This window comes from Ammospiza caudacuta, chromosome 16 (genome assembly GCF_027887145.1).
Source record: "Ammospiza caudacuta isolate bAmmCau1 chromosome 16, bAmmCau1.pri, whole genome shotgun sequence".
NCBI classification, from domain to species: domain Eukaryota; kingdom Metazoa; phylum Chordata; class Aves; order Passeriformes; family Passerellidae; genus Ammospiza; species Ammospiza caudacuta.
In genome coordinates this window covers 13,162,878-13,190,443 of record NC_080608.1, presented here as the reverse complement: position 1 = coordinate 13,190,443, position 27,566 = coordinate 13,162,878, and the positions used below count along the sequence as shown (strand labels likewise).

The window sequence follows — 27,566 nt, the reverse complement described above, 5'->3', positions numbered from 1 at the left end:
TTCAGGGTTTATCCTCCTTGGACATTAAAATCCATCCCTCATTTCTGACCTAGACCTACCAATGGGACCCTTGCTCTGAGTTTGGGGCCAGTGTAGGCTGTGGTGGAGCAGGTCTGGGCAGAAATAGCTGGGTTTTTTGGACAAGTGACTCCTGCAGAGCTGCTGGCTCCCTGCATGGGTTACCCAGAGTTAGGTGCACTCTGTTGGAGGGGGCTCCAAACACCCTGCAATTACTGAAAATGAAAGTCAAATGATTGTGGGAGCAACTTTGTTGTAGAGTTGAAGGTGTTAAATGGGACAAATCTTACAGGAGAGCTAATTCCTTTTATTAGATGGGGAAAACAAATTAGCTGGGTACACAAGCCCTTTCTGACACTATTGTTGCTGTTATTATTCCTTACTGGTGCTGTTAGAAATGAGGGCATTGCATTAGAGGGAAGGCACATTATGCAAGGGTTTAGACGTGCTGGTAACTGCTCTCTGCTGACAGGTATTTACTTAATGATATGTTGGAGTGAAATCCAGCAGCAAGGACAAGCTCTGGAGGGAGCTGGGAGTGCTGAGCTTTGCCTGGACCTCCTGGATCTGCCTGACACCCCCCACCCACAGCAGGCATCCCCCAAAACCCCTCTTCTGTCCATCCTGACCATTGCACATTCCCAGCCTGCATCCCCAGTGCTCTCCTGGAGCCAGGCCTGGCTCCCATGGATGTGTGCAGCCTCCAGAGCTGCCCTGACTTGCTTGCAGCAGGTCTTTGTGCTGGTGCCTGTGCTGGAGGCAATGCCTGCTGTGGGGAGCAGTGGGACTGGTCACGTTTCCGGTGTCATGTGCTGTCCATGACGGATGGCAGAGCCAGTTTTTCTGCTCCAAAAGTGGGACTGGGGAGGAGACCGCAACCCTCAAATACCCGGAGCCCTGGCATCCAGGAGATCACTGCTTTTTCAGCTCCAGGTAAGGCCCTTCCCTTTCTCCCTTGTGCCAGGCAGGGAGCTGATACTCACCTGTGTGTTTTACAGGCTGGGGGAGCAGAGCAGGACAGTGGGGTGAATGAGGGGGCAGCAGGAGCATCCCTGGGGCAGCTCGTGCTCCATGTGGTTTTGGGGATGGCAATGGGGGCCTGAGCTCTGTGGGAAGGATTTGAGTCCCCTGGCCGAGATGAGAGAGGGCTCAGTGTGAGCTGGTTGTGCCTGGGGAGGGGTAAGGCCACTCAGGCTTTGAATACACAGGTTTGCTCTGCTCTGAGCCAGCTGCACCTCGTGCCCGGCTTGGCCGTGGACAATTGCAGCTGCTCCATGGGGACCATCAGCTGCTCTCTGGGTTTTGCTGGTTTTTCTGCCTGGGCTTTAGGAAACCAGCTCATCTGGGGCAGGCAAACCTGCCTGTGTGAAATGTGAGGCTCCAGAGGAACAGGCAAAACCAGATCTGCTGGTCCGGGGTGGAAGGGGAAAAAGCTGAGGGTTGGCATGGAGGCAGCACCCACGGCAGGATCTGCACAGGTGCTGGGTGGCACCCCCAGACAGGGCTTGCAGAGCCCACCCCATCTCTTGGAAACCAGCAGGGTTGGTCCCCAGGGACCGAGGTAGCAGTGCAGGGGGGGATTAAAGGGGTTTAGCCCCCCACAGAGGCATTTCTTGGCATGTGTTGGAGCAGAGCCATCCCCGCCCAGCCCTGGCTGCTGGACTTTGGTCTGGTTGTCCATCTCCCAGTGCAAAGCTCCATGTCCACCTCTGTGCCTTCCCTATCTGTACCCATCTGTGGCCTGTGCCTTCCCCACCTGCTCCCCTCTGGCACTGAAGGCTCAAGGCAGGGGAATCCTCATGGATTTGGGGCTGGGCACACCATGGGAGCCATGGGGCAGCCTTGGTGAGGGTCAGAGCATCACCTGCACCTTTTTCTATCCCTTCCCAGGGCTGCCTTTTCCTTTGTTAATGTTTGATTCTTTTTAATGATTTCAGATTAAAATGTGATTATTTTCAATTAGTAGTTGCGCTTCTTAATTACGGAGATGAATTAGATTGCTGTTCATTATTAATTAGATTTTAACTTTGCACTGATTAAATCTTCTATCAGTCACTTCCCACACTCCTTTCCTTCCCTTTCCATCCAAACTCCCTCTCCCCCTGTGCCACCCCAAACCCCACTGGTTTCCTGCTCCCCTGCAGCATCCTGGGGGTTTTAAAAGCTGCCTAGAAAATACAAATCAATGTTATCGGCTTAGAGGCTGCAACTGCCTCCTTCAAAGGGCCAATAACACCAACTAGATGATGTCATTTTGTGGCTAAAAACCATTAAAAAGAAGCATTAATATTCTGCCTCCCTCCAACACTGGCTGGATGAGAAACTATTTCCTAATTGCCTGCTGGGGTGGATCTGCTCTTCCAGTGAGCAGGAGGGACCTGATCCCCTCACCCCTGCTGCCCTGCTTGTGTATGAGAGGGAGGGTTTGACCTGCCCAGCTATTTCTTAGCCTTTGTTTGGGCTTCCTATTTTTAAAGCAAGCTGTTTCCTTCGCTTTCTTTTCATCTGTCACCTTTCAGGCACCTAATCAATGCTTGGGAGTTTTCTTACCCTTGCTCTTGGTTTCTTCTCTGCTTGCTGCTGTCTCCATCTCCCTCTCTGCCATCACCCTGTCCCTCAGGGAAGGTGTCCTTTCTGCTGGGGATTCCTAGGAGCCCCCACACCTGCTCTTTATTGTTTCTTCCTCATTTAATTTGAAATACTTCTGTAATTTGCTTATGGTGAGGGGTTTTGATATCTCCCTGCCCATTTTACCTGAGATTTCTCTGCCTCCATCCCTCTCCACTTGCTGCTTTCCTGGGCAGAGGGGGCAGCCTGGGTGGGCACAAGGTCTGGTCCTTTTGGGTTTTGTGTCATCCACACATTGTCCCTGCTGTTTCGGGGTGTAGAAATTACACAGGGCCTCTGTAAAAACTGAATGTTCCAGGGAGGCCTTTTCATCCCTGAAAAACTCACCTTCCTCCACTCTCTCGTTGCTCCTTCAGGTCCTCTCTGTTCCCCAGGTGTGACCGTCTCGTGCCCCTTGGTGAAATGTCGACAATCCTGAAATGTGAGTGTTTGGTGTGGGCCCAGGGGCACCTGCAGGGTTTGTGTGAGCTGGAAGCTGCAGGCTGGCAATGAACCCTCCTCTGTGCCCTGCTGCAGGGTTTGGACGGGAGGATAAGGAGAAAGAGGAGGACAGGAAAGAGAAGGAAGAAAAGGAGAAGGAAAAGACTGAGGGAGAAAAGGAGAAGGAGAAGCAGAAGAGGAGGAAGAAGGAAGAAGAAAAGGTAGGGATGGAGTTTTTGCAAAACCATTGACATCCTGGCTGTAAAGGGAAGTCATGTCTGAGTCATGGCAAACCCACACCTGTAGAAGATGGAGCTGTGCTGCCCACAGCCTAAAAATCCCAGTGTCCATGGCTTTTCCACTGAGAGACAGCTGTCTCTTTGCCCCCAGCATTCCTAGTTAGATCTCCCTCCTTTTCCTCTCCAAATGGGATGCTGGTGTGGACAGCAATGCTCCTGCACTGTGCAATCCTTGCTCTTGGCTCTGGAGAGCTCTGTGCTGCCATCGTCACACGTGGTGCCACAGCAGCACCAGGGGTGCCAAGCCTGGCTCTAGATACCCACAGGACCAGAAATCTCTCTGCCTCCTGACTCTGAACTGCCAGGGCTCCCAGTGATGCTCTTCCCTCTCTCTTCACCCCAGCAGGGAGATGGGGAGGAGGACAGGAGCAGCAGCAGCTCTGACAGTGACTCAGAGGAGGTAACCCCAGCCCAGCCCTGTGGGGTTTGCACCTACAAACCCCAGTGTGGATCCTCCCAAACACCTGGGATGGGACACTCAGCACTCCCCTCACATGCTGTCCCTTTTATTTCTGCCCCAGGACCAAGGCATTGCCAAGGATGATGAGAAGGAAGACAAGGATTAGTCTTGCAGTGCTGGAGCAGCAGTGCAACCCTCCTCAGGTGGAGATGGAAATGGCAGATTGGGCTGGAGAGCGACTGGGCCACTGTTAGCCAAATAAAGATGTTGTGATCTCCAAAGAGAAATGCTGTTTATTCACCAGTCACACTGCCTACCCAGTGCTGTCTGTCCCTCTGCAAGAGGAAACACTCAAGGAAAGGCAATAACAGGTGGGGAGTGGGACCTGGGTGAGCAGGTTTTGTACAAGACCGCGACAGAGTCTGGAGAGAAATTCAGGGGCTCTGTGGGCTCGGCCTGCCTGGCTCTGCAGAGTCCCTCCAGATCTGGCATCTCCCTGTGCCCTCCACGCTGTTGTTGTGGGATGGAGCAGCGTGAGCAGGGACAGACACCTGGAGCTGTGCTGAGCAGGTAAAACTGATTTCAAATTTATCAAAAACAAACGAAAAGCAGTTATGGGGGGGAAAAAAGCCAAAAAACCTCTCTGTTTTTGCAGCGCTGACCCCAGCGCAGGGGCCGCGCCCGTTCATCCGTCCCCAGCCCCGCCGAGCGCTGGCATCTGGCGCGGCGCCAGGAGAAAAACAAGTGGGGAAAATGAGGAAAAATGAGCTGGCACCGCCATCTACCGGGAATGAGACGTCTGGCAGCGGGGCCGCGGGTTTCATAACGCTCGGCTGTTTGGTAAGGCTCCCGCAGCGCGCCGGAGACAGGGAGAGAGCATCGGGAACAGGGAGAGAACATCGGGACAGGGAGAGAACATCGGGGACAGGGAAAGCATGGGGGACAGGGAGAGGGCACTGGGGACAGGGAGAGCATCGGGGACAGGGAGAGGATTGGGATAGGGAGAGCATCAGGGACAGAGAGAGATCATCGAGAGCATCGGGGACAGGGAGAGGGCATTGGGGACAGGGAGATAACATCGGGGACAGGGAGAGGGCGTTGGGGACAGGGAGATAACATCAGGGACAGGGAGAGTATCGGGGACAGGGAGAGGATTGGGATAGGGAGAGCATCAGGGACAGAGAGAGATCATCGAGAGCATCGGGGACAGGGAGAGCACTGGGTACAGGGAGAGGGCATTGGGGACAGGGAGATAATATCGGGGACAGGGAGAGCATCGGGGACAGGGAGATAACATCAGAGACAGGGAGAGGGCATTGGGGACAGGGAGAGCATGGGGGACAGGGAGAGCATCGGGGACAGGGAGAGCATCAGAGACAGGGAGAGGGCACTGGGGACAGGGAGAGAGCATCGGGGACAGGGAGAGCATCGGGCACAGGGAGAGCATCAGAGACAGGGAGAGGGCACTGGGGACAGGGAGAGCATGGGGGACAGGGAGAGAGCATCGGGGACAGGGAGAGCATCGGGCACAGGGAGAGCATGGGGGTGACAGGGAAGGCACCTGGAGCAGGAAGTGCTCCAGGAACAAGGAGTGCTCTGGGGACAGGGAGAGCACCAAGGACAGGAAGCGCTCCAGGATCAAGGAGCGCTCCAGGGACAGGGAGTAAATCGCGGACAGGGAGCTCACCAGCAGCCCTGGGTGCTGGCAGAGTCCAGCCAGCAGCAAAAGGAACCTCAGAGGGGGACACACGGCCAGCAGCCCAACCCAGTGCTGCTGCCAGCAGTATTAGGACAAGCCCAGAAGCCTCCCCATCAATAAAAACTTCAATGCAAACTTGAGCATGAGCCCTCCCTGCTGTGTTGCTGCCTTGGTTTGTTTCCTTTAAGGAGTCTATTTTTATGAGTATTTTCTTGAGTAATGCAGATTTCAGGCAAACCCAAAATTAAAAGTCAACACCGCGGAGGATTTTACTTGAAACCACAGAATGTGGCTCTGGATGTTCTTTCTGTGGAACAAATGCAGCCAGCTCTTGTATAAGCACAACAAACAGCAGGAAAGATGCTGAGGAATGTTGTCTTAATTATCCAGCACAAAGATTAAAGGGAAAACACGAAGATGGGAATAACAAACAACCCTAAAAGCTAAGCTGGGTTTCAGTGAGCTGGTTTGGCTTCAGCAGGAAAGGATTGATTTTAACTGCCTTATTGCTTCATGAACCCTTGGGTGCATTAATGTAAAATAATCCTGTGTGGGGTTATTTTACATATTTTACTTTTTCCTCTGTGCAAGCACACAGGACTCTTGCACAAGACACAAACTGCTTCCAAATAGTAGATGGAGTTGCAGAATTTTACAGTCCCCTCAGGCCATGCTACTAAAGGATGGGAATATCTTGGAATAAATTCTGTGTTTGGACATGAAAAGGAAAGGCCTTGCCTTTGCTTTTCAAGATAAAGGTTGGAAACCTTTCAAGCATGGTGTGCCAAACTCTGAGGTGAAGCTTGCCTGTAGACGCTCAGTTGGAGCTGAGAGATATTGCATCTCATGGGGGTGGGATTCTGCTTTCCAGCTGTCAGGTATTTAACCTAAAAGCCCTGAAATTGTCCTCTGTGCCTTGTGCCCCAACTCCCAAAATGGGAGCCTGCAAATGTCTGTGTGGAGCTGACCCCACAGCCTCACACTGCCCCAAATCTCAGCACTTTCACGTGCTCAGGGCCAGTGCTGGGCACTCCCTGCAGTGCTGGGTGATGGTGAGCACCAGGTGAAGTCTTCTGCTCGTGTTTTACAGTCCCTGCTCCAGGCCACTGCACCAAGCTCCCTGCAAATCCAGCCTGTGCAGCCAGATCCCTGTGGCACAAGGGCAAAGAGCCAAACACACCCAGGACTGGCTGTGTGAGCATCCAGCTGGCTCCTCCAGCAGCCAAGCTCCTCCATCCTGCCTTCAGCACCTTGCCCTGCATGTGGCTCTCTCCCCTCTGCACCCTTGTCCTCCCTTCATAGAATGGCCAAGTTTGCTCAAAAAGTTGTGGAGGTGAAAACCATTTCACGTTCCCTGGTGTCCCTAATTCCACACTGCATCTCAGCCCTGGCTTGAAGCCAGGTGACATGAATGGGCATAGAGCACAAACATTCGTGCCAGCCACGGGGATTATGGCTCTAAGAACACTTAGTGGAGGAGGCAAAAGGCAGGTGGAGCATCTGGCCCTTGGGGATGCTGAGGACCTTCAGTCAGTTCAGTAGCTCTCCTGAGGGACACATCCCCCAGCATGGCCTCGGTGTGCTGGGATGAGTGTTTGCCCACAGATGTGCCAGCCAGCAGCTGCCCAAGCTCTGCTGGGCCTGAACTCTGGCTTCCCCCCATGTTTTAACCACCTCCTCTGCCTGGAGCATCTGCAAGGTTCAACCAGAGGCTCCTTGGGGCTGCTGTGTCTTCAGCTGGCTGGGAGAGGAGTGTGGAGCACAGAGCTGGGCCAAATGCCCATCACACCAGGCTCTGCAGGGGCGGAGTAGGAACAGACCAGCAAGAGGAACTGGCAGCCCTGGAGTTACTTAAGCAAGTCTTGTTTACACAAATTTATATAATAACTTTGGCTGGTCCTCGGGGAGCAGGAGGGGTTGTGCTGCCCCTGCTCACAGCCTCTGGGGGTGCCTGCAGGGATCCTGCACAGCACGTGGCTGTCTGGGGCCTCATAGCAGCAGTGATGCCAAGAGAGTTTAGATGTGGAGAAAGAATTGTTTCCTATAGCATTTCATGCAGAGGTGCCTCCAAATAAAAGTGTTCTTCTATAAATGCCAAAAATTTTAGAACAGAAAGGTTGGACCTTTATATTGTGATGAGACTTTTCATCTTGCATCTCGGGGCTTTGTTATATAAAGCATCCTATTAGGGAAACAAGGCTCTCTAAGGTAGAGATCAAAAAGAAATCTTTCCTCTGTTCCCAAGTGACCTTCTTCATGGAAAATTTCAAGCTGCTTTTTCATTCCACTAAAAAATGGGAACAGTTAAAAATCCTCACTTTCCCAGAAAAGCTGATTCCTGCAGCCCTGCTTATGATCTGCTAATCTCTGCAGAGTGCTGGGCAGAGGTTTCCTATGAAACCACTCTCCTATTTTTGAGCTGAATAAAAAGAAAAGCAAAACTCAAATGGAACTGGAGTCATACAAGTGAAGGCTGTTCTGGAAGGTAAAATCCCTGCTCCTGCTTCCTGCACAGCACTCAGACTTGGTCCTCTCTATGATGCATCCTTCTACAACTTATCCCTTCACTCTGAATATCTGTAAACTAAGACTCTTTGCTGTGTTAATTAGCAGCTAAAAGTTATAGCAGAGCTTTATTCATGGGATTAATTGTCATAAAAATGATGCTGAGGATACACATATTTCCCAGCACCTTTCCCTTCCCTGCAAACCTCTCTAGGATTCTGCATTTGCTCTTCCACAAGAGCAGAGCAGGCTCCTTACTCCCCAAACCTCACTGCAATAGCTTCCTAAAACCCACAGTGGAACGGTGCCAGGCTTCTTGCGAAGGAGAACCTTCAATTTGCCCTGGCAGATTCCCCAGGACAGGTTTCTGGGTGACAAATGTTCCGAGCAGTAACAGCCTGACCTCTTTAAGAGCCGTGACGTCCGTGCGTTATGAAAGGAGGAGCTGGTGACGGGCTTACCCAAACATGATTCACCTGCTGTTCAAAGTGCACCAGAGGTGGAGCCCAGCCAGCCTGGGCAACAAAGAGGCACAGACAGAAATATTTGTCTGCTCCTTGAGCAGAAAGCTCTGCCCAGGCCACCACTGCTGCGAACAGGCCAGGGGTACACAGGCAGCTCTCTATAACTGTGGGAGAGAGCAGCCCTGCTCATCCTGCCTGAAATCCAGCCCAGGGTGTGTTTAGGGCTTCGTTCTGTCTGACTGAGGGGAAGGGAAACTGCAGGGAGACCCTGAGAGCCCTCTGCATTTCTCCCTGAGACTTCCAGGTGCTTCCTTCTCCCCACGGTCAGACAGAGCTTTTGGATGGAATCGAGCCACTGGCTTTGCAGAGCTCCTTGTCCTCACCAAGAAGGACACACGGGGTGGTGAAGATGCTGGAGCCGAAGGAATAAGGAACCAGGGTAAGGGATGAGGAAATCAGCCCCTGGATCTGGCCTGAGAGGCCAGAGGCATCCCTGCAGAGGGTTGTGCCAGCTGCAGAGCCCACCCTGTGCCACTGGCACCTCCTCTGCCAGCGCTGGGTGCCCGCCAGCCCTGCTGGCATCTCTGGGAGCTGCACAGACAAAAGGGAAAAGGGAAAATGAGGGAGGCAGCACGTACTCGCTCCTTGCTGAGGCAGGGAGCCAAGGCCACGAGAGCTGCTGAGTCCCCAGCTGCAGTGACGGGCCACCACGGTGTCACCCCGGGCCACCACAGTGTCACCCTGGGCCACCACGGTGTCACCCCGGGCCACAGGGCAGGCACACGGACACACAGCAGCCTGTGAAGGGGCAGCTTCTGTCTGACCCTGCAGTAAAGGCTCATTACAAATCTGCTCTCCCCAGCCAGAAGATGCAGAGGTTGATGTGGCCTCCAGGTCTGGCCCACTGGGAGGCAGGAACCTCTGGACACCAATCTTCTTGGAAGGAATGGACCTTGCTGCAAATGTAGACGTGTCTTCAGGGAGTTGTCTTGTTATGACTTTTCCTCCTTTAGTCACTTTGTTATCCATGGTTTAGGTGGTGCTGAACAAGCCCTGCTGACTTTGGGCTCCTCTTTGGGAACTCCTATAGATGGAGGATCTTCATCTTCAGTAAAAATACCAATAAAACAATTGCAAGGCATCAAGGCAAGCTTACAGCACCCTGCACCACAGCCCATGGTCTTGTCATCCATCCCAGGGCTTCCCCCCAGGACAACGGGGACAGCTGTGATCTGTTTTTGTATTCTCTCCTTGGGGTGTGTAGTTTGTACATGACTGCCCATGCTGTGGAAAAAGACATCTCCATCTATTTTATGTGGGCATTGCTTCCAAGGCTGGCTGTTAATGTTCTGCCAACCTCTTTGCCAAGATATTTGGCTTGAGAGATTAAAATGAGCCAGATAGGAATCTGGGCTCTCCTGCTGTGCCTCTCCAGTTTCCAGAGTTCAGGCACAAGCCTGGTTACATGAACAATGAGATAATGCTCCTTTGCAGCTCTCTGTCCCACCGGCCATGTGAAAGTCAACTCATTTCTCTAGGAATGATGCTGCCTCAGGCAAAGCCTGTGTGAGTCAGAAGGAAAAAATACTGAAGTTTTCTTAATTCCCTGACCCTGTTTATGTCTGATCCTCTGTGCTGAGAGTCAGGACCCCTCTGAGCACTCAAGCAGCAGAGTTTCGGGAATTGGGAACAATACCATGTAATTTATATGATTGCTTCCTGCCCAGTGCCAGCACAGAGCAGAACTGGAATCCCAAACCTCCTGGAGCACTGTGGCAATCTGCCTGCCTCTGCCCAGTGCAAACCACCAGCAGCAGCTCCCCTAACTGCAGACAAAGATGCAGGTTATAAAAGATGAGCTCAGGACAAAGAGTCTGCCACACCACCTGCTCCCACTTCCTTTTGCTCCACTTCCCAGGAAAGGCTTTGTACCACATGTAGCAAACAGGGAAACCTGCTGGTTGAATAACATCCTGGATCTAGAAATACTATGATGCAAAGAAAGAAAGAAAAAATTCCAGGAAGCTGATGTGTTTGTTGACATCTTTGGGGTGGGGTGGGGGGGAAAGGGAGGATGATGCAAATAACTCCCTGCATGTTGCAGGCACATACTGAGGTGTAAAAATAATTCCTTAGGCCAGCTCTGGAGGCTTGCAGAGAGCCAGGATCCAGGTGCAGCACTGCTGGGGCACAAGGGTGCCTGCACAGGTGCTGAGGCTCTCTGCCTGATCACCCTGATCACCCACAGGCTGCCCGGCACTTGGACATGCCACTGTGAGCCCAGCGTGGCCCTTGGACATGCCACTGAGAGCCCAGGGTGCCACTTGGACATGCCCCTGTGAGCCCAGCGTGGCCCTTGTTGGCAGCAACTCTCCCCCTCCTTGGCTGGGATTCTGACGCTTTCCTCCTTGTGTGGGTTTAGGAATGGCAGAACTTGTTTCACCCCTGTGCAACAGGACTTTCAGGTCTGATGGGGCTGGAGGAAGCTGGTGGGTAGAGAGGTGTGGAAAAGGGGTCATGACATTTGGGGTGCGTGTTCCTGTTTACACGTGCTTGTGGTGCCTTTGAAGACACCCTTAGGAGCACACAGGCAAACAAAACTGAACAAAAAAAGGCAACACTGGGAAGGTGCTGCCACCTCAGAGCCACTCCATAAACCCTAATGTGTCAAAAACAAGTGTCAATGCCTGCAACAAATATTTATGCACTAAAAATGAGCAAACACAGCTGGTGTGCAATCCCTGATCCCCACGCTGGGCTGTCAGCAGTCTGGACCACATTAATGAGGCTGTGCTGGGGCTGAAGCACCAGTGGATGTGTGGCTGGGAGCCAGAGGAGGAGCTGCAGCAACACCTGGAACTCCTCACCCTGCACTGACCCTGAGATATTTCCCATCTCTAAACAGAAAAAAAAAAATTAATTAAAAATCCTGTTGTGCTTTGCAAATAGTTCCTACACACAGTGTGATCCGTCCTGAGTTATGCAACACGTGAAGTTCTCATCTGGCCAGCAGAATGGTTAGCATTAAGCATTTAAAGCTTTTTTTTTTTTTTTTCTTTTTCAGTTATGTACTGAGTCAGCACAAACAGGGCAGTGACAAGAGAAAGCATTCGGAGTTCTGAACCAGCTCAGCTCTGGACAGACTGAAGAAAACAAAATGTTCTTGCACACTGGTGCTAATGAAGCCTGGTTTGCCATGGCCTCATGTGTCGTGGTTGATTGATTTTAAACTGCATTATGCAAAGCAGCAGCACGCCCGCTCTGCTTCGAGAGCCCACACATGGTTGTGGAGTGAATCAGGAGGTGAGGGAAAGAATGAGGCAGGTCCCAGAACAGCCCTGCGTCTCCCACAGGAACTGGCTGGGGTGATGAAAGATGCTGCTCTCCTCACCTGGCAAAGGCTGCTGCTCCCAGGCTGAGCCACACAAACAGGTTGTTGTGCACTTTGCTGCAATGTTGGCTGTGGTGGCTAAAATCAGGCTCATTCCATGGCTCACGAGCCAAGAACGTGCCCTTCCTGAGGGGTAAACTGGAGACAAAACTGGAGAAGCCTCCCTGGTGGCAATCTTTGTTGTTTTAGTCAATAGCCAGGTTTTGGTGGAAAAACAAGCCATGGTGAGAACTAAACCATGAAAGGAGAGTGTCTGGCGTGAATGATCTTTGTCCACCTGAGGAATGCCCATGGGAGAACTGCTGGGGGAAGGGATGGGCAAGGTCCTGTGAGGCAGAGGCAGGAGGAGGGAGCTAAACGCTGACCCTGCAGATGGGGACATGGAAAATGTCCCCTGCTGGGCAGTCCCACACTGACTCCAATGCTCCCACTGTCCCTAATGCCATGCTCAGCTTTTCAGGGCAGCGCTCCCAAATGCCACCTGAGATTTCTCCATGCTGGAGGGATCACTTAAAAAGATAACGGAGAAAGCAATGAAGCCTATCAAGCCCACATAAAATGCTTAGTTGTTGAGCTTTTAAAACCACTTATGAGCCGTTTAATGTAATTGCAATAGATTTGGAAACAAAACCTGCTCCACAGCCCAAACCTCCTCCAGCCACTCCCTCAGTGGGGCACGGGTTTCACCAGCACTGATGTCCCACTGGTGATCTGAGCAGCTCTGCCAGTGTGTGCGTGGGGTTGGGTTGTTTTTGGGGGCACACAAATGAGCCCTTGGGGAATGTGCTTCATCCTGATCTACTAAGCTGCAGAAGTGACAGATTTCAGCTGTTTTTCTCGGCACCTGCAGTGCAAGAGCTGCTGGCTTTTTGCTGTGTGGCTGTGTGTGAGGGGATGCATCTCCCTTGTGACACCGGGTCCATGCTGGGGGTCTGTGAGTGGGAAGGGGATTGTCCACATACAGGGTCTGAATTCATTCAGTTCTGGGTGTAGAGCATCTGAGGGAGATGTCGTTTCCCGTGTACCTTGGAGGAGTGCCCCTTTGTCCCCAAACGTGATGAGTTTCCATGGAGGGTAATACAAAGAGGCATCGGGTGCAACCCAGCCTCACCAGCCTGCCCTGCTCTGGAGCACCGCAACAGCCAGCACCCCACTCCAACTCCGGAGAGCCTCAGACAGCTGAGGGAGCCCAGGTATCCTGTGCCAGGACTCTGGAGCATCCCAGCCTCCTGTCCCCATCACAGAGCACCGTGTTCCCCCAGGACTTGTGCCTCAGCCCTGCTCCACAGGATACCCCCGGATACCCCAGGCAGCCCGCACCGTGAGTGGCTCCAAAGTGTCCTGGCCCCACACTGGGGCATCCCAACCACCCCCAGCACTCTGCACCTTGGTGCTGCTTCGGTGCGCCCCCGTGTCCGTTTGGGACAGAGCTCTCCTCGCCCGGCTCCCGGCTCCAGAGCCGGTGTCCGGCTCGTACCGCACCCGGCTGCTCCGGAGGCCCCCAGCATCCCCGCCTGCCGGGAACGGGCAGCGGAGCGGAGTGGGTCGGCACCCACCGGCACAGCGACCCCGCCGGGCCCGGCTCCCGCTCGGCCCCGGTTCCGCGGGCTCCGTTACGAAACGCGGCCGGGGCGGGGCGGCGCGGCCGGCGGCGGCCAATGGTGGCCCGGGCAGCCCCGCCACCGGCGCCTGCCCCGGGTCCCTCCGGCGGGCCGGGCCGGGCCGGGCCGGCAGCCGCAGCCTCGGCCGGGGCGGGAGCGGCGCGGGGCGGAGCTGGGCGATGCGCGGGGGCGCGGCGGCGGCCGGGCCGTGCGGGCACCGCCGGCTTTAGGGAGGACAGCTCCCCTCAGCGCCGCCATGAGCGGCCCGAGCTCCCCTCCGCCCGGGGAGAGCCCCTCCGGGCAGCCCCTGCGGCTGGACCTGCTGCGCTGCCCCTGCTGCCGCCTGCTCCTCTGGGAGCCGGTGACCGCGTCCTGCGGTCACTCCTTCTGCAAGCCGTGCCTCGGCGGGGCCGGGCCGTCCCGCTGCCCGCTGTGCCAGGAGCGGCTGGAGCTGCCGGGCATAGGGGCGGCGAGGTGCAGCGTGGTGCTGTGCGGGATCCTGGAGCGATGCGTGCCCCGGGAGCGGCGCCTGGCCGGGCTGGCGGAGCGCGTCCGCCACCGCCTCGCCCGCGGGGACGCGCGGGACGCGCTGAGGATGGCGCAGAGAGGGGTCGAGCTGGGTAAGGAGCACCGGGCTCGGGGGCTGGGGGTGCGGGTGGTGGGCTGAGGGGTGCCAGGGGCCAGCCCAGCAGCCCGACAGGCGGGGATGCACGGGCTGGGCTGTGGCAGCAGGAGAGTACCAGTGTGGGTGACAATGTAGGTCACCGTGTCCCTGCGGCTCCGTGCGCTCCGAGCCTGCACGGTCCGGAGCGAGAAGACGTGGGAAGTGTTGTAAGGCAGGGCTGGTGGGAATGGGGATGGGAAGGGGGGATGCTGGGCATTTCTTCCATATCCGTGGATGTCCCGAGGTGCTGGGGGCGGTGGGATGCCCGACAAACCGCGCTGCTCGTCCCCTGCCCGGCCGGTGTCCCATCGGCCACGTGCTCCTGGAGAGAGGGACAAGCACCGATACTCACTCACATCGGGCGGAATTTCAGGGTCACAGAGAGAGCTCTGCCCAGGGGGTGATCATTATGTAAAGCGGCTGGGACTCGTCCAGCCGGGGATGGACACGTCCTCTCCCCTAGAGCCTGGCGAGGACACAGCCTTGGCAGAGCTCCTGTGCCAGCCCCATCGTGCAGGTCAGCGCCCGGCCCGACCCATTCTCCACCCGGCCCTGGCCAGACATTTCCCGGGCCCGGGGGTAGGGGGGGGAGGTGGGGTTTGATCTGCTTTAATGTGTGGCTGTAAGTGGATTTCTTGGAAAGTAAATAAAAGGGGTTATACAATGCGTCTGGAGCAGGGGGTTGGGGCGACGGAGGCAGAATTTCCTTTCTCCGCGGCGTTTCTATGACAGCGCTGAGCTCTCCTCCCGCTCTTATTCATCGCCTGCTGCGAGACAAGTGCCAGAGGTCCAGGGTAAGCCTGGAAGCGAAGGGCTGAGCGGACCGGTCGATCCTGGTGCTGGCAGCAGAAAACAGGTCCTTTTATGCAACCTCCAGAGGCATCCGTCCGTCTCTCCCTGCACACCCTCCTTCACAGTAAAGGCACATGCACACTGCTCTGGTACTCATTTACCAGGCTTTTCCCTGGTTGGGGTGTGCAATTGCACTTTTCTCCAAAAATCCTTTGCTAGCATAAAGAGGAAACATTGCAAACTCTGTCCTCGCTCTTCCCTGCACGTTCTGTTCCCCGAAAGACAGGAAAGTCTGGCTGAGGGCAACAAGGAAATTGCAGTCACAGGCTCAGCTCCAGTGAACCTTTGCTTGCTGGGGCTGCCAGGCTCAGGCACGTGGGTGGTGCTTTCAGGATGTGTTTTCCAGTTCCTGCAGCCAGCTTTCAACTGCACACTTTTTTTTTTTTTTTTTTTTTTTTTTTTTTTTTTTTTTTTTTTTTTTTTACGAGCTGCCTTTCACTTTGGAACAGAACCACTGATAAATGTTTGACCCATGGGGATGTTTTATTTGTGTCTCAGTGTGGTGTGATGGGTCAGTTTGCAGTGCCCTGCTCATCCCAGCCTGTAGGGCTGCTCGCTTTGCTTGGGTGGAAATAAACTGTCAACTTTTTATCTTCATTCTTTGTGAGTGAACATCAGAAAAATGCAGTGTAATGTGTAGCACAGGAGGCCCTCTGACATGCCTGGAGCGTGGAGGCTGGTGAGGCTCTGAGGCTGCCAGCTGGCTGATGGCCCTGGTGTGTAATGATATCATAGATCAAAAATAGCTGCAGCAGCAGAGAAATGCAGAATTCATTGCCCTGTTTTACACATCTGGGGTGGTTTTGGTTTTTTTTTTTTTTTGCCAAATCAGTTGCTTTATTGCTGGGGCTGTGCAAATGTTTGAATGGGTTTGCCCACATGGAAAATAAGCCTCTAGACTTTGTACCTATTTGTTCATCCCTACCTTCTTAGGGGGTGGGATATTTCATGTCTGGATGGGTGTTTGTGGGATGGAGTACTGAGCAGCACGTTCCCATGTTTCCTCACTCAATCCCTAAGGTCTTGGCTAATATTACAAAGGAAAACAAGGTCCCAGGGACCATTCTGTGCTGCACAGCTCAGCATGGCCAGTGCAGCTTTTGCTGCAGGAGGGGCTGTGCCTGCCTCTCCTGCTCTCTGCCTTAGGGTGACACCAGGCAGGGAGCAAAGTCTCTCTGTGCTGCATGCTGGGGACAAGGAGGCAATAGCCATGGCAGAGTTTGCTGCTCTGTGATAAGGACTGGTGGGTGCCTGGGCAGGGCGACAGGTAGGGAAATGAGCAGATGCCTCCTGCACCCAGCTCTCATGGAGCTGCCAGTCCTGACCTGCAGTTTGCTGGCAGAGCTGCATCAGCACCGGGGTTGAACCGGGCCGGGAGGAAATGCTGCTGGCTTTGGAAGTGCAGGAGAGACATCACCAACACTGGTGTTCCTGGTGATTGCTGATCAGCTGCCAGCCAGGCAGAGTGCCCCTGGGAGAGCTCCTGGCCCCTCAGCAAGGTGATGTTACCCACACCACATTTGCCAATGCAGCAGCAGTGCCTTCAATGGTGCCTGATTTATGATACAAGGCTGGCATCAGTGTCAGCATCCTGCAGGGCCACCATGAGTTACCTGTGCTGGACCTGTCATCATCCCACAGGGAACTGGGAGCCTCCAGTGACATTGCAGGACATGGACATCTGTGACACTGGAGGCCTCCCCAGATGCACCAGGAAGCCACAAGTGCCCAGCCCCAACCCCCTGCAGCTTTGGGCTGATGCTCAGAGCTGGGGGGGATGCAGGGCTGGATGCTCAGAGCTGTTACCTGAGCTGGAACACCAGCACTGCTCTGGATGTAGGTCACCTCCATGAGCTGTGATATAACGGGGTGGGTCTGGGCATCTCTGCATTTCAGAACCCACAAACATTACCACACCTGGTTACTCTATGTAACATGTTCTTTAGGACTAAATCCTTTTTACAAATCTTTTTTGCACAATTTTTTTTCACAAAAAATGTGCAAAAATGATGCAGGCTTAGATACTATATGTTTGTCTAATTGGGAACTAGAAAAGCTTTTTTCAGCTTGTCAGTGTGCTGGTAAAAGATTTGCTTTTGATCAAAAAGCAATCTAATGGTGAGCTAAGTGAAATTGATAATGGGAACAATCTTGCATTGAATTAGAACGTTTGGGCTAAAGAACTAAAGAGGAGAAACATGGGTGCCCTTTCCAACATCTCCCAGCCCAATTCTGCCTCTGGCTGTGCTGATAGGAAGGAAGATCTTTATGTGGTTTTGTGAGGCAGGAAAGAAAAGGATCTCACTGCCAGTTTTTTTAGGAGAAGGCAGGAGCATGTAATGCTTGGTGTCATGACTAGCAGTGTCTGTGGATCCTGTGCTCCCCCAGCACCCTGATGTCCCATCAGTGACATCTTACTGACAAGGAACTGGATTCTCAATTATTTTCCTCTTTTTTGGGAAATCTCAGCCTTTCCTCATACTTGGAAACCCCAGGTCATGGGGTGCAGGCAGATCCTTGCACCCCTTTGGCTTCTCATCTGCCCCAGGAGAGCAGTGGCAGCCAGGTGGGTCTGGGAATTCAGGTATCCAGCCCTGCAGCCCTGTTTGGTAACATGTTATTTTGGCTCTGCTGGGTGAGTCACATCACAGAGCCTGCTGTGGCCACAGCCCTGTACGTGTGTGGTGGAGCTTTTCTTTTGCTCCATCCCAAAGAGATGGGTGAAAGCCCAGATCCCAGCATGGCTGAGCCCTGAGGCAGTGGTGGGGCCTCTTGGCTGGGGGTGCTTTAGGGAAGATGGGGGGAAAAAAAAAAACACAAAGGGAAGAGCCTCAAACAATTTAAAACTGGGTATTTAGGGGGAATAACTACTTTCTTACAAAGCCAGTGTCTCCTGATGAGGAGCACTGATGTGAGGCAGTGGCACAGGGGCTGTGCCCCTGTGGTGGTGGCTGTCCCAGGCTGGTCCAGGGCTCATGTCCCACGTTCTCTTGCAGCCCTGGAGTGCAGCTCCCTGCGGCTGTGCCGGGCAGAGGCCCTGCTGGCCCTGGGGCAGCTCCCACAGGCTCTGGAGGACCTGGATGCCGTGTGCAGGGCTGAGCCTGGGCACCACGAGGTGAGTGAAGCCACATGGACTGCACAGGAGCAGCTTTTCCCCCTCCTCAATTCTCCTCTGGGTTCATCCTGCTCAGAAATGCACTTTGCAGAGCTACTGGGGTGCTAACCAAGGTGGCAGGTGCTGTGTTGCTCTCACAGGAGAGGTCTGGCACTGTGTCCATCCTTCACTCCAACTCTCCCTAGGCTTGGCTTTAGCAGCTGCTGCACTTTGGAGAGTCCTGGGATATTTTAGGGAGCAGGTGCTTTGGGATGGGGTGGGAGCAGGCAGGACAAAGGGACATTCCCTTGGGGCTGGCATGGGAGCTGAAGGGGGACATGCTCTGCTGGTCACTGTCTCATAGTCACCACGTGTTCTTTCTGCTCTGCAGGCCTTCTTCAGGAAAGGGAAGGTGCTCCTGGAGATGGGGCAGAGAGCTGAAGCCCTGCAGGCATGGGAGCACTGCCTGACACTCAGTCCCCATTGCCAGCTGGCTCGGAGAGAGATGGAGAAGGTGTGTGGGCTCTGCCATGTCCCTCTGCTCTCACTTCACACAGGGACATGTCCTTGTCCTCTGAAGGACTCCACAGAGGGCTCAGCCAGCACAGACACCAGAAGGGTCCTTTGGGGAAAAAGAGGGAGCCTGGCAGCCTTCCCACCTCCTTGCTTTTTCCTCCTAGCATCCCCCAACCCTTGCTTTGTCCTTGCAGATCATCATGGAAGCTGATGCTCCTCAGCCATGCACGGCTGCACGCCTGGGTGATGCTCACCTGAGCTCAGCTGGTTCCCATGTCGATGGAGGGAGCCCAGTGCTCCCATCTTGCACAGAAACTCAGGTAAGAGCCTGCAACATCTGAATCTGCAAGGAGACTTCATGTTCCTCTGGGACATCCCAGTGATGGGAAAGGAGGTGTGATAAGGGGAGCTTGTGCAGGACATGTGGCCATGCTTACCTGCTTGTGTGCTGGGATCTGCAGCTGGTGGAGGGAGGGAGAGCAGGTGTCATCAGGGCTGAGCTGTGGGGACTCAGCAAACAGAGGAGACTTTATCTCTCTATTCATCTCACTACATACAGAGGAAAAAAAAGGAAAACAAAAAGTGAGTTTCAGTTTTTTTGGAAAAAAAAAAAAGACACACTTGAGAATAGTTCAGACCATTAGCAGCTGTTAAGGAAGCTTTTATTTTCCTCTTTGCCTTTATAAACAAATTTAGCAGGCTTGGAGAGAGGAGGGAATTCAGAATACACCCAAATAGCAGTTGGTACACTGGACAGAGTGAACCATGTTTTAACCATGTGGTGGGCAGCAGTGTCTGAAGGCTTCTGTCCTGCTGTCCTGCAGATGGAAGCTGTTAATGTACGGTGACACACCAGAAAACTTCCCGGTGCCATCAGGCTTGGTGGGACAGAGGGAGAAGAGGGTTTGGGCTGAATTGCATCTTGCTGTGCCTAGGATCAGGAGGGAGAGCTGGCAGAGGGCCGAGGGGGTGCCGGGTGTGAGCAGAGCCAGGACAGAGCCACCCTTCCCCAGCCAGAACCGGCGACGGCGGCAGAGAGTCAGGGCCAGGGCCTGTTGGGTGAGTGTCATCACAGGTACCACTCTGTTGTGTCGTGCAAAATACTTGTGTGGAATCCATTTTGGCACTGAAAATGTGCTCTTTGCGCTGTGTTCAGCTCAACAAATATCCCAGGGGCACACAATGGGGGAGCTCTGGCTCGGACATTCACTGCTCCTCATGCATGTGGGGAGGATCCACCTGATCTTCTGTGTGAGCAGGTGAACTTACACCAAAACTTTGCTCCAGCTTGGTGACAAGTTCTTGTTAAAGCCAGGCATCACTGGTTCCCTGTGTGGAGTCAGGGAGAGGCTTTCTGTGGTTCCCATGTGTTTGGATGGGTTTTGGTTTTGATTGAATTCCCCTGTGGGGGACAGGACATGCCATGAGCTGGGCAAGCAGCACCTCCATCAGTATTGACTTGCCATCAGTGTCCAGCCAGGTGGACAAATAGCAGTGATGGCTCATGGCAAATTTCCAGAGACTTCCATCCTGGAGCTTTTTGGGCCACTTTGCTGCCTCAGTTTCCCTGTCTGCAAAAAGAGGAGATATCACCTTCCTCTACCAAGCACCATGAGACCCACTGACACACAAGCTATGGATGGACACAGATGGGTTAATAGAGGGGTTTATGTTGAATTTCCTGCTGGTCTTGTTCTTTTTTAACGCTTTCAAAGCACTTTGTGGGGCAGTTATGCCTCAGAACGAGGTCTGAAAGCAAAGATTTATTTCCTATATTGAAATGGGGGATTGTCTTTTCTTTTATCACTAGATAACAAGGAGGAAACAGCAAACTGTACCCAGCCATGCCTTGGGGAGTCACTGAGCATTTCTGACTTGGAGTGCTCCCTCTGCATACGGTGAGTTCTCCTGCAGGAGAGGTTTTAGGATCAAGAATTGGCACCTGCTGGGTTTCCTTTGCTGATGTGCATCTTTCTTCCCATCTTAATAGCAAGCTCAGTTCTGAGAACTGCTGATACAGCTAAGAGGGGAAGGCAGGGCCATGGGACACCCTGCCAGGCTCAGGAGCTCAGATCACCCTGTCTCAGGGTGCAGCATCACTAGGGCTGTATCCCTTGGGACAGAGATGTGGAGCTGGGGATGTTCAGTGGGGTCAAAGACCAAAAGCAGTGGTTGCCCTTTGTACCTGCAGGCTGGGACAGGAGAGTGTTGCCCAGGGAAATTCCCTGTGGGGATATTGCAGACCTAGTGGGGAGCATTTTGGAGCTCTTTGCCTGGTGCAGGTGGAAAAGGGAATGGGACAGAGCTGTGTTTGTCTGCTGGCTCAGGGCTGGTGTTGCACTGCCACAGGGCATGCTGAAACCAGGCTGCTGTTCCTGGTGTGTCCCAGGACAGAGCAGTTGTGCAAGGGCTGCTGGCACAGAGCTGGGTGGGGTTGCACTGCCAGATGTGCAAGTTGGTCAAGGTCCTTCTGGCAGCTTTTTCCAGGTCTGTGCATGGGGGAGAGAGACTGAGGCTGCATCTGGCCTGAATTATGTGAATATGGGTCTCTTCTGAAAGAAGAAAACAGTGTTTAGGAGTAGTCAGGGCTTTCCCAAGACCTTAATTTAATTTTTGATTGTGGAGCTACCTGTGAGCAACTTGAGCACTTGCTGCTGGCTCTGCTTCTGGAGCAGGGGAGCAGGAGGAACTTTCCTGTCACTGCCCTTTGGATTACACACCACTGTGGGTGTCTGGGGAAGCACAGACCTGGCAGGACCAAGGGGTGTCATGTGTGTACTCATGGGGTCTGCTGGGACTCCATGGAGACCCTGCAGAGAGGGGGAGCAGAGCTCAGGCCTGGAACAGCTCTCATCTTACATCATTGTGCAAGCCCAGCAGTCTGAGCCCAGACTTTCTAATTAAGGGGCTAACTAAAGTCTCTTTCTGCCAGACTTATCTGTGCCCCTTTCCCTTTGTTTCTCCCTGCACTCCATTGACTCTGATCACCCTTTTCAGGATGTTCTTCGAGCCGGTGACTACGCCCTGTGGTCACACCTTCTGCAAGGAGTGCCTGGAGCGCTGCCTGGACCACAGGCCCAACTGCCCCCTCTGCAAACAGAGCCTGAGAGAGGTGAGGGCATGGCTGCCACGGGATGGAGCCCAGGGGAGAGCTGGGAGCCAGCTCCAGCTGCTGGCTGCCTGCCCAGGGCTGGGCTGGGAAGGTGCAGTGCTCTTCCATTAGCAGCTCCCTGGCACGACAGTGTCAGCTCCACTCACGTGGGAATGACCAGACAGCTGATAATTAAGACCCAGAGATTCATTTCCACAAGATGCCACAGTGATTTAGTGAGATTGTAAACAGGAGAGGGGAGAGAGAGGGAGAGAGGAGAAAATGCTAATGACTTTAAAAAATGGAAATGGATGGAAAACCTGCTAGCCTGGAGATTTGATTTAATCTTTAATGTAAAGGGATTCGGATGAGACCATCAGGGAAATTAGGTTGTCATACAAGGACTGCATCACTGTCAGAGACAGGACGCTGTGCTGGATGGGCCCTGGCTCTGAGCTGTGTCTGGAGGTCTCGGTGGAGCTGACATCCCATCCTGCTCCATGGCTCAACATCCCCCAAGAGGTTTTATCCTTGACTTTCTCTGGTCTAAAATTACCTTCAGTTCCAATAAAAGTGAGCGTGATTCAGAGTCCAGCAGGGCTTCAGGGCTTCCTCCCTGCTCTTTTCCAACCTGTTTTTGGGTCTAATTCCTTTCAGTACCTGAAGGCTGGGAGGTACAGCCCCACAGTGCTGCTGCAGGACATCATGCTGGCCACCTTCCCCACACAGCTGGCTGAGCGCCGGGAGCTGCACCGGGCAGAGATGGCAGAGCTCTCCAAGTAAGCAGGGACTGCTCCTGTGTGTGCGGGTGGGTGTGGAAGGGGCTCTGAGAGGGATGCCTCTAGCCCCACATTCCTCTTCACAGAGAAAAGCAAGGCACAATTCTTCCCAAGAATATTCTTACCTCATTTGCTGTGCCCGTGTTTGTGCAAAAGTAGAAAGTAACATGGAGATTGTTTACCCAAAGTGATAGTTTTGCTCACAGGTTTTGTTTCGTTGGCCTATCAGCGCCAAGAGTGTGTGTGTGTCAGGATTGTTGCGTGACAGTCACAGGATTCAGTGCAGTGTGTGCAGGGTTGAGTGCTTGTCAGGTTCAGTTTTAGATGTATAGAATAATATAGCATAATATAGCATAATAAAGTAATTAATTAGCCTTCTGATGTCCATGGAGTCAGATACATCATTCTCTCCCCTCGTCGGGGCCTTCACAGCGTTGCAATAGATGTCCACACCCCATACCACTGCTGTGGCTTGGTTCTGCTCAAGTGATGTCTGTCCCACCTCCAGGACCACATTGCAGCAGTGCTGTGTGGGTATGGACATGCTCCATGAGGCACCTGGGGGTGAGGGATCATCTTTGCAAGGAGCTGTTTTGTGGGCAGAATCTGTCCTTGGTCTCTTGGTGAGCCAAGTGGAACTTTAGTGTTGCTCTGTGCTGGAGCATCGCTTCTTGTGCGTAAGGATACACCTGGTTTGGGGGAGCAGCTGATGCAGGGCTGGGCTTTGCTTGGGAAGGTCTCACTTCTGTGGTTTCTCCTCCTGTGCCTCAGCCTGACCAAGAACATCCCCATCTTTGTGTGCACGATGTCCTTCCCTGGCATCTCCTGCCCTCTGCACGTCTTCGAGCCTCGGTACCGCCTGATGATCCGGCGGTGCCAGGAGAGCGGCACCAGGAGGTTTGGCATGTGCATCTATGAGAATGGGAAAAGGTGAGCTCCTGGGCAGGCTGCCCCCTGCCCCAGCTGCTTTGCCTCTCTCTGCTCCAGCCCCAAATGTCTAAAATACTGAGTAGTTCTGAAAGGTTTCCTGTCAGTGCCATCTCGCAGATAAAATCAGCAGGGAGGTGGGTGGTGCGTACCCCACAGTGCAGAGTGAAATGGGATCAAGGAATGAGGCCAGCACTGAAGCTGGACAGAGCCAGTTGTAACTGTCAAATACAATTCAATACAATTCTTGAAACAGCTTCTGAATCAGGATGTCTCTGAGCTCCATGGTTCTCTGGCTGTGACCTCCAGCTCCTCTTAGTGAGCACTGGGAGGAAACTTGATTGAATCTCTGAACTTGCCCCTGCCCTGCCATCTTGTTCCTGGTCCTTTTGGAGACGATACCTTCAGGAGAAGCAGCTCCCTTGCCTCCTATTACCCCAGCTGAGCCCTGTTTTCTGTCCCTGCGTCCCTGCAGCTTTGCTGACTATGGCTGCATGCTGGAGATCCGTCAGGTGGAGCTGCTGGCAGACGGGAGGTCCTTGGTGGACACCATCGGCCGGCAGCGGTTCCGCGTGCTGAGCCGCGGCCACAGGGACGGCTACCACACCGCCGACATCGAGTTCCTGGAGGACAGGAAGGTGAGGGCAGGGCTGGGCAGAACCCTGGGCTGCAGCAGGACAGATCCTGCCCACGGACACCTGTGTCCCTCTTGGCTCCGTGCAGGTGTCCGGGGAGGAGCTGCAGGAGCTGCAGTGCCTGCACGAGAGCACCTATCGGCTGGCGCAGCGGTTCTGTGAGCACGGGGACCTCACCTCCAGGCACATCCTCATGCAGCATGGACCGCTGCCAGAGAAGGAGGAGGACATCCAGGTAATGCCCAGAGGGAAGGGGTGCACCAGACAGAGTACCAAGAGAGTCTCTGAAGCAGCACTGTTCCTGCAATAACCACCCTGCTTCCCTACTCGGCTTCCCCTCAGGATGAACAAAAAAAAAAATCCAGTTTTTCACCCCTGTTACAGCATCTCTTATCCAGACAGTTGGTAGGGCTTGTTTTGTAAACTGCTTGATGTTTCTTTATGGTTTTAAACTGTTCTTGGAAACTGAGCACTGAGTTCTAAAATCTTTCCCAGAATCTTTTCTTAAATGAGACCTGAGAAACTGAACTGTGTGTGTTTGAAAACTTCTTGGGAAAAAGAAACCAAACAAATTGGCAAAGAGGCGAACCCTGCAGCTTATTGAGTCTGCAGTCTCCTTTCTCACTGTGGTCCTTTGAGACAGCCATAGCTGGCCAGTGGTAAAGAGCTAAGAGGACAGGGTCCAATTTGCTTATTATACTGCTCTGACAAATTCAGATTCTGTAGGAGAAAAAAAATCCCAAAATTTAATTTTCACTCCTTAAAGGAAGCATTTCCTCTCTGGATTGTTACAAATATACTCTTGCTGGCTTGTCCCAGGCTAAGGCTGTCCTGGCCAGCAGTCACATTAATGATGTGCTCAGGAATTACAAAACAACTCACCCTCCTTCACCTGAATCGAGCTTTTCCTTCTTGGTTTGACTCAGGTTATAGAAAAGCCACTTTACAAAAGCAGTGCCCAACAGCTGTGCCTGCCTGGCCTGCACCTCACCTCTTCAAGTGATGGCCAATGTCCCAAAAACACTGGCCATGCAGGATTTGGCCTCTGTTTGCAAAAAGCACTCGCTTAAACAAGGAAATGCAGAAGATATTTCATTGTCTCTTTAGTATAGACTTTCTCCCAGTTACAGATGAGATGCAGATGCAGATGAGCCAGGAGGCTCCCTGGGGAATGCTTGTCTGGAAATTGAATTAGTTTGTCCAGCAGTTTTGAGCTTGGACAACAAAAGGGCTGTCCAGATGAGTACCTTGGCCACTGGTATTCATCACAAAGTTGGCGTGACTGTCCTGACAAGAGCAACTCTTTGCCATCAGCGATGCAGCGATGCTGCATCCACCTCGCAGCTCTGACGTGGGGATCTCTCTCCCTCTCTCCCCCCCAGGCTTCAGTAGACGGCCCGACGTGGTGCTGGTGGCTGATCTCCATCCTGCCCCTGGACCCGTCCTACCAGCTGAGCCTGTTCTCCTGCACGTCGCTGCGGGCGCGGCTGTCGCAGCTGCAGCGCATCCTGACGGCGCTGCTGCAGCAGCCCCCGCCCCGGCACCTGCTGCCCGAGCGCAGCCCCCGCCGCCTCTGAGCGCCCTGCCCTCCCCGGACCCACCTCCACCCTCGGCTTTCTCTCTCTGTGTGGTTTGAGTGTGGTTTGAGCCCTCCTTTCCATCCCCCAAAAAGCGACCTCAGCGATGGGCTGGGTGCTGTGCCCAGCTGGCAGCGACACTGTGCCGTCCGTGCCACCCCTGGAGCTGATGTGCTGTGCCACCCGAGCTGGGCTGTGTCTCCAAAGCCAAAATCCATTGCTGAGTGGCCTCTGCACTGAGGAGGATTCTCCTTAGGGGGAGGACTGAGTGCTGGGATTGCTGCAGTTTGGGTTCTTCCACTCTGAAGGACAGTTTAGGTTCTTCCACTCTGAAGGACAGCTTAGGATCATTTGGTAGATGGTCCTGATTCACACAGGAAATTTAGAGCCTGGGGAGAGGTGGCACTGGGGAAGCAGAGAAGTTCCAAAGGCTTCCTTTGGAGGATGCTGACGGCTCTGCCGCTGCTTGCAGCTTTGTGTTTGAACGAGAAGAAAGGTTAAATTAAACAATCTCAAACTCATGGTCTTGCTCCCAGCCACCTCCACGGCCACATGGTGAGGAGATGGTTGTATTTGAATGCTCTCAGGTCCAGACCCCCCCTTCCCACTGCTGTGCTCGGAGCTGTGCTGTTTGCTGGCCAGACCATTCCCTGGACACTGCCAGCCACTCCCCTCCCTGCCAGCTCCAGTGCTGTGAAATGCAGTGGGAAGTGGAATTCTGTCAGCTTTGGTGCTTGTCCCCTACCCAAAAACTGCTGTTCCCAACCCTGGCTGGGTTCAGGTTACAGGGTTGGACCTGGGAGGAGCTGATAGCACAAGGAAGTTAAGTCTGGAAGTTCTGTTGTGAGATTTTCTGTTCCTTGACCAATGCAATTTCCCCCTGTTCTGTGTTGTGAACTTTCTGCTTCCTCAGGAGAAAATCAGGATCTCAGCTGAGGCTGGACCCTTGCACTTGGGACTCAGAATAGTTCAGGATCCCCCAAAGGAGCACAGTGAAGTCAAAGGGATCCAAATATCTGGATTGGAGGGATGGGGCAGGAGCAGTGACCCAGGCCAGGATCCACATGCCAGGGAGCGAGTGCTTGGCTGCTGCTTGTCTCTAGACACAGGGCAAAAACTCTCTGGACAGACCAGGCCTCCATGGAAATCCTGAAGATTTGGGATTTTTATCTTTGATCAATAATTTCTGTGGCTTTGGGTTCAATTGCAGGAGTGACATCCACCTGGTTGTTGGATTGCTCCTGGAATTTTATCCCTGCACTTATCAAAGGCACCACACCCCCTCAGAGAGTTGTTGGATGTGTGTGGGAGAGAAAATGAGGGCCCTGATCGTCACTGCAGGTGTTTGTGGGCTGAGCCTGGCTGGGACACTGGCTCCAGAGAGCTCCCTGCTCAGGGCCACCACCTTCCCCTGTCCTTCCCCTCCAGGAGTGGGCAGTCCCTGTCCCCCTGTCCATCCAAGTGCCTCCCTGGAGTGACAGTCAGGAGCAGGGCTGGCTCCCCAGGAACCTCTGTGAGCACAGGGCAGCTGAGAACAGCCCAGAGCTGGATTTGCTCCTCACCTTTGAGCCACAGTGCTGGCCCAGGAGCACCAGGACTCCCAAGGAGCCATTTCCCTGGCATGTCAGCTTGGCAGGGCTGGGGCAGGGGATGGAGGGATGCTTTGCACTCCCAGGGCAGGTGGCAGGGTGACACTGAATTCAGGAAGTGCCTTTCTTTCCCCCAGGGGCAATGTGTGACATCCCCAGCCCAAGGCACTCACCTGCCCCCCGAGCTGCTGTTCCCCAGGGCTGGGGGTCCCTGTGGGTCCCTCCAGCAAGGGGGGGATGCAGGAGATCCCCTGTCACCCTGGGGAGGGCCCAGAGCCACCTCTGCCTGGCTGCTTTGGGAAGGGATCCCTGCAAATTGCTCCAGTTTGCTTGGAGCACCTTTGTGGTTTTTATGACTGTCTTTGCTCTTGGAGTTACGTTTTCTTTCAGGTCGTTGAAATAAAGACCTTTTGTTGT

The 27,566-nt window shown here is 53.7% G+C and overlaps 2 protein-coding genes across 2 annotated transcripts; both read left to right on the top strand.

The window, feature by feature from the left end:
* Positions 1–814: 814 nt before the first annotated feature.
* LOC131564986 (merozoite surface protein 9-like) lies at positions 815–4,121 on the top strand. The gene is made up of 5 exons (XM_058815611.1): positions 815–951; positions 3,003–3,067; positions 3,163–3,287; positions 3,709–3,765; positions 3,887–4,121. Exons 2-5 carry the CDS (start codon positions 3,049–3,051, stop codon positions 3,929–3,931), a joined length of 246 nt encoding a protein of 81 aa, XP_058671594.1. The 5' UTR covers positions 815–951; positions 3,003–3,048; the 3' UTR covers positions 3,932–4,121.
* A 167-nt stretch (positions 4,122–4,288) lies between these two features.
* Positions 4,289–27,566, top strand: LOC131564975 (LON peptidase N-terminal domain and RING finger protein 1-like). Its single transcript, XM_058815599.1, has 15 exons — positions 4,289–4,298; positions 4,421–4,605; positions 10,856–10,922; positions 13,134–14,045; positions 17,938–18,056; positions 18,427–18,549; positions 18,746–18,871; positions 19,487–19,610; positions 20,362–20,449; positions 21,549–21,663; positions 22,300–22,421; positions 23,193–23,351; positions 23,824–23,986; positions 24,072–24,218; positions 25,366–27,566. The coding sequence occupies exons 1-15, from the start codon at positions 4,289–4,291 to the stop codon at positions 25,558–25,560; spliced, it is 2,655 nt and encodes an 884-aa protein (XP_058671582.1). The 3' UTR covers positions 25,561–27,566.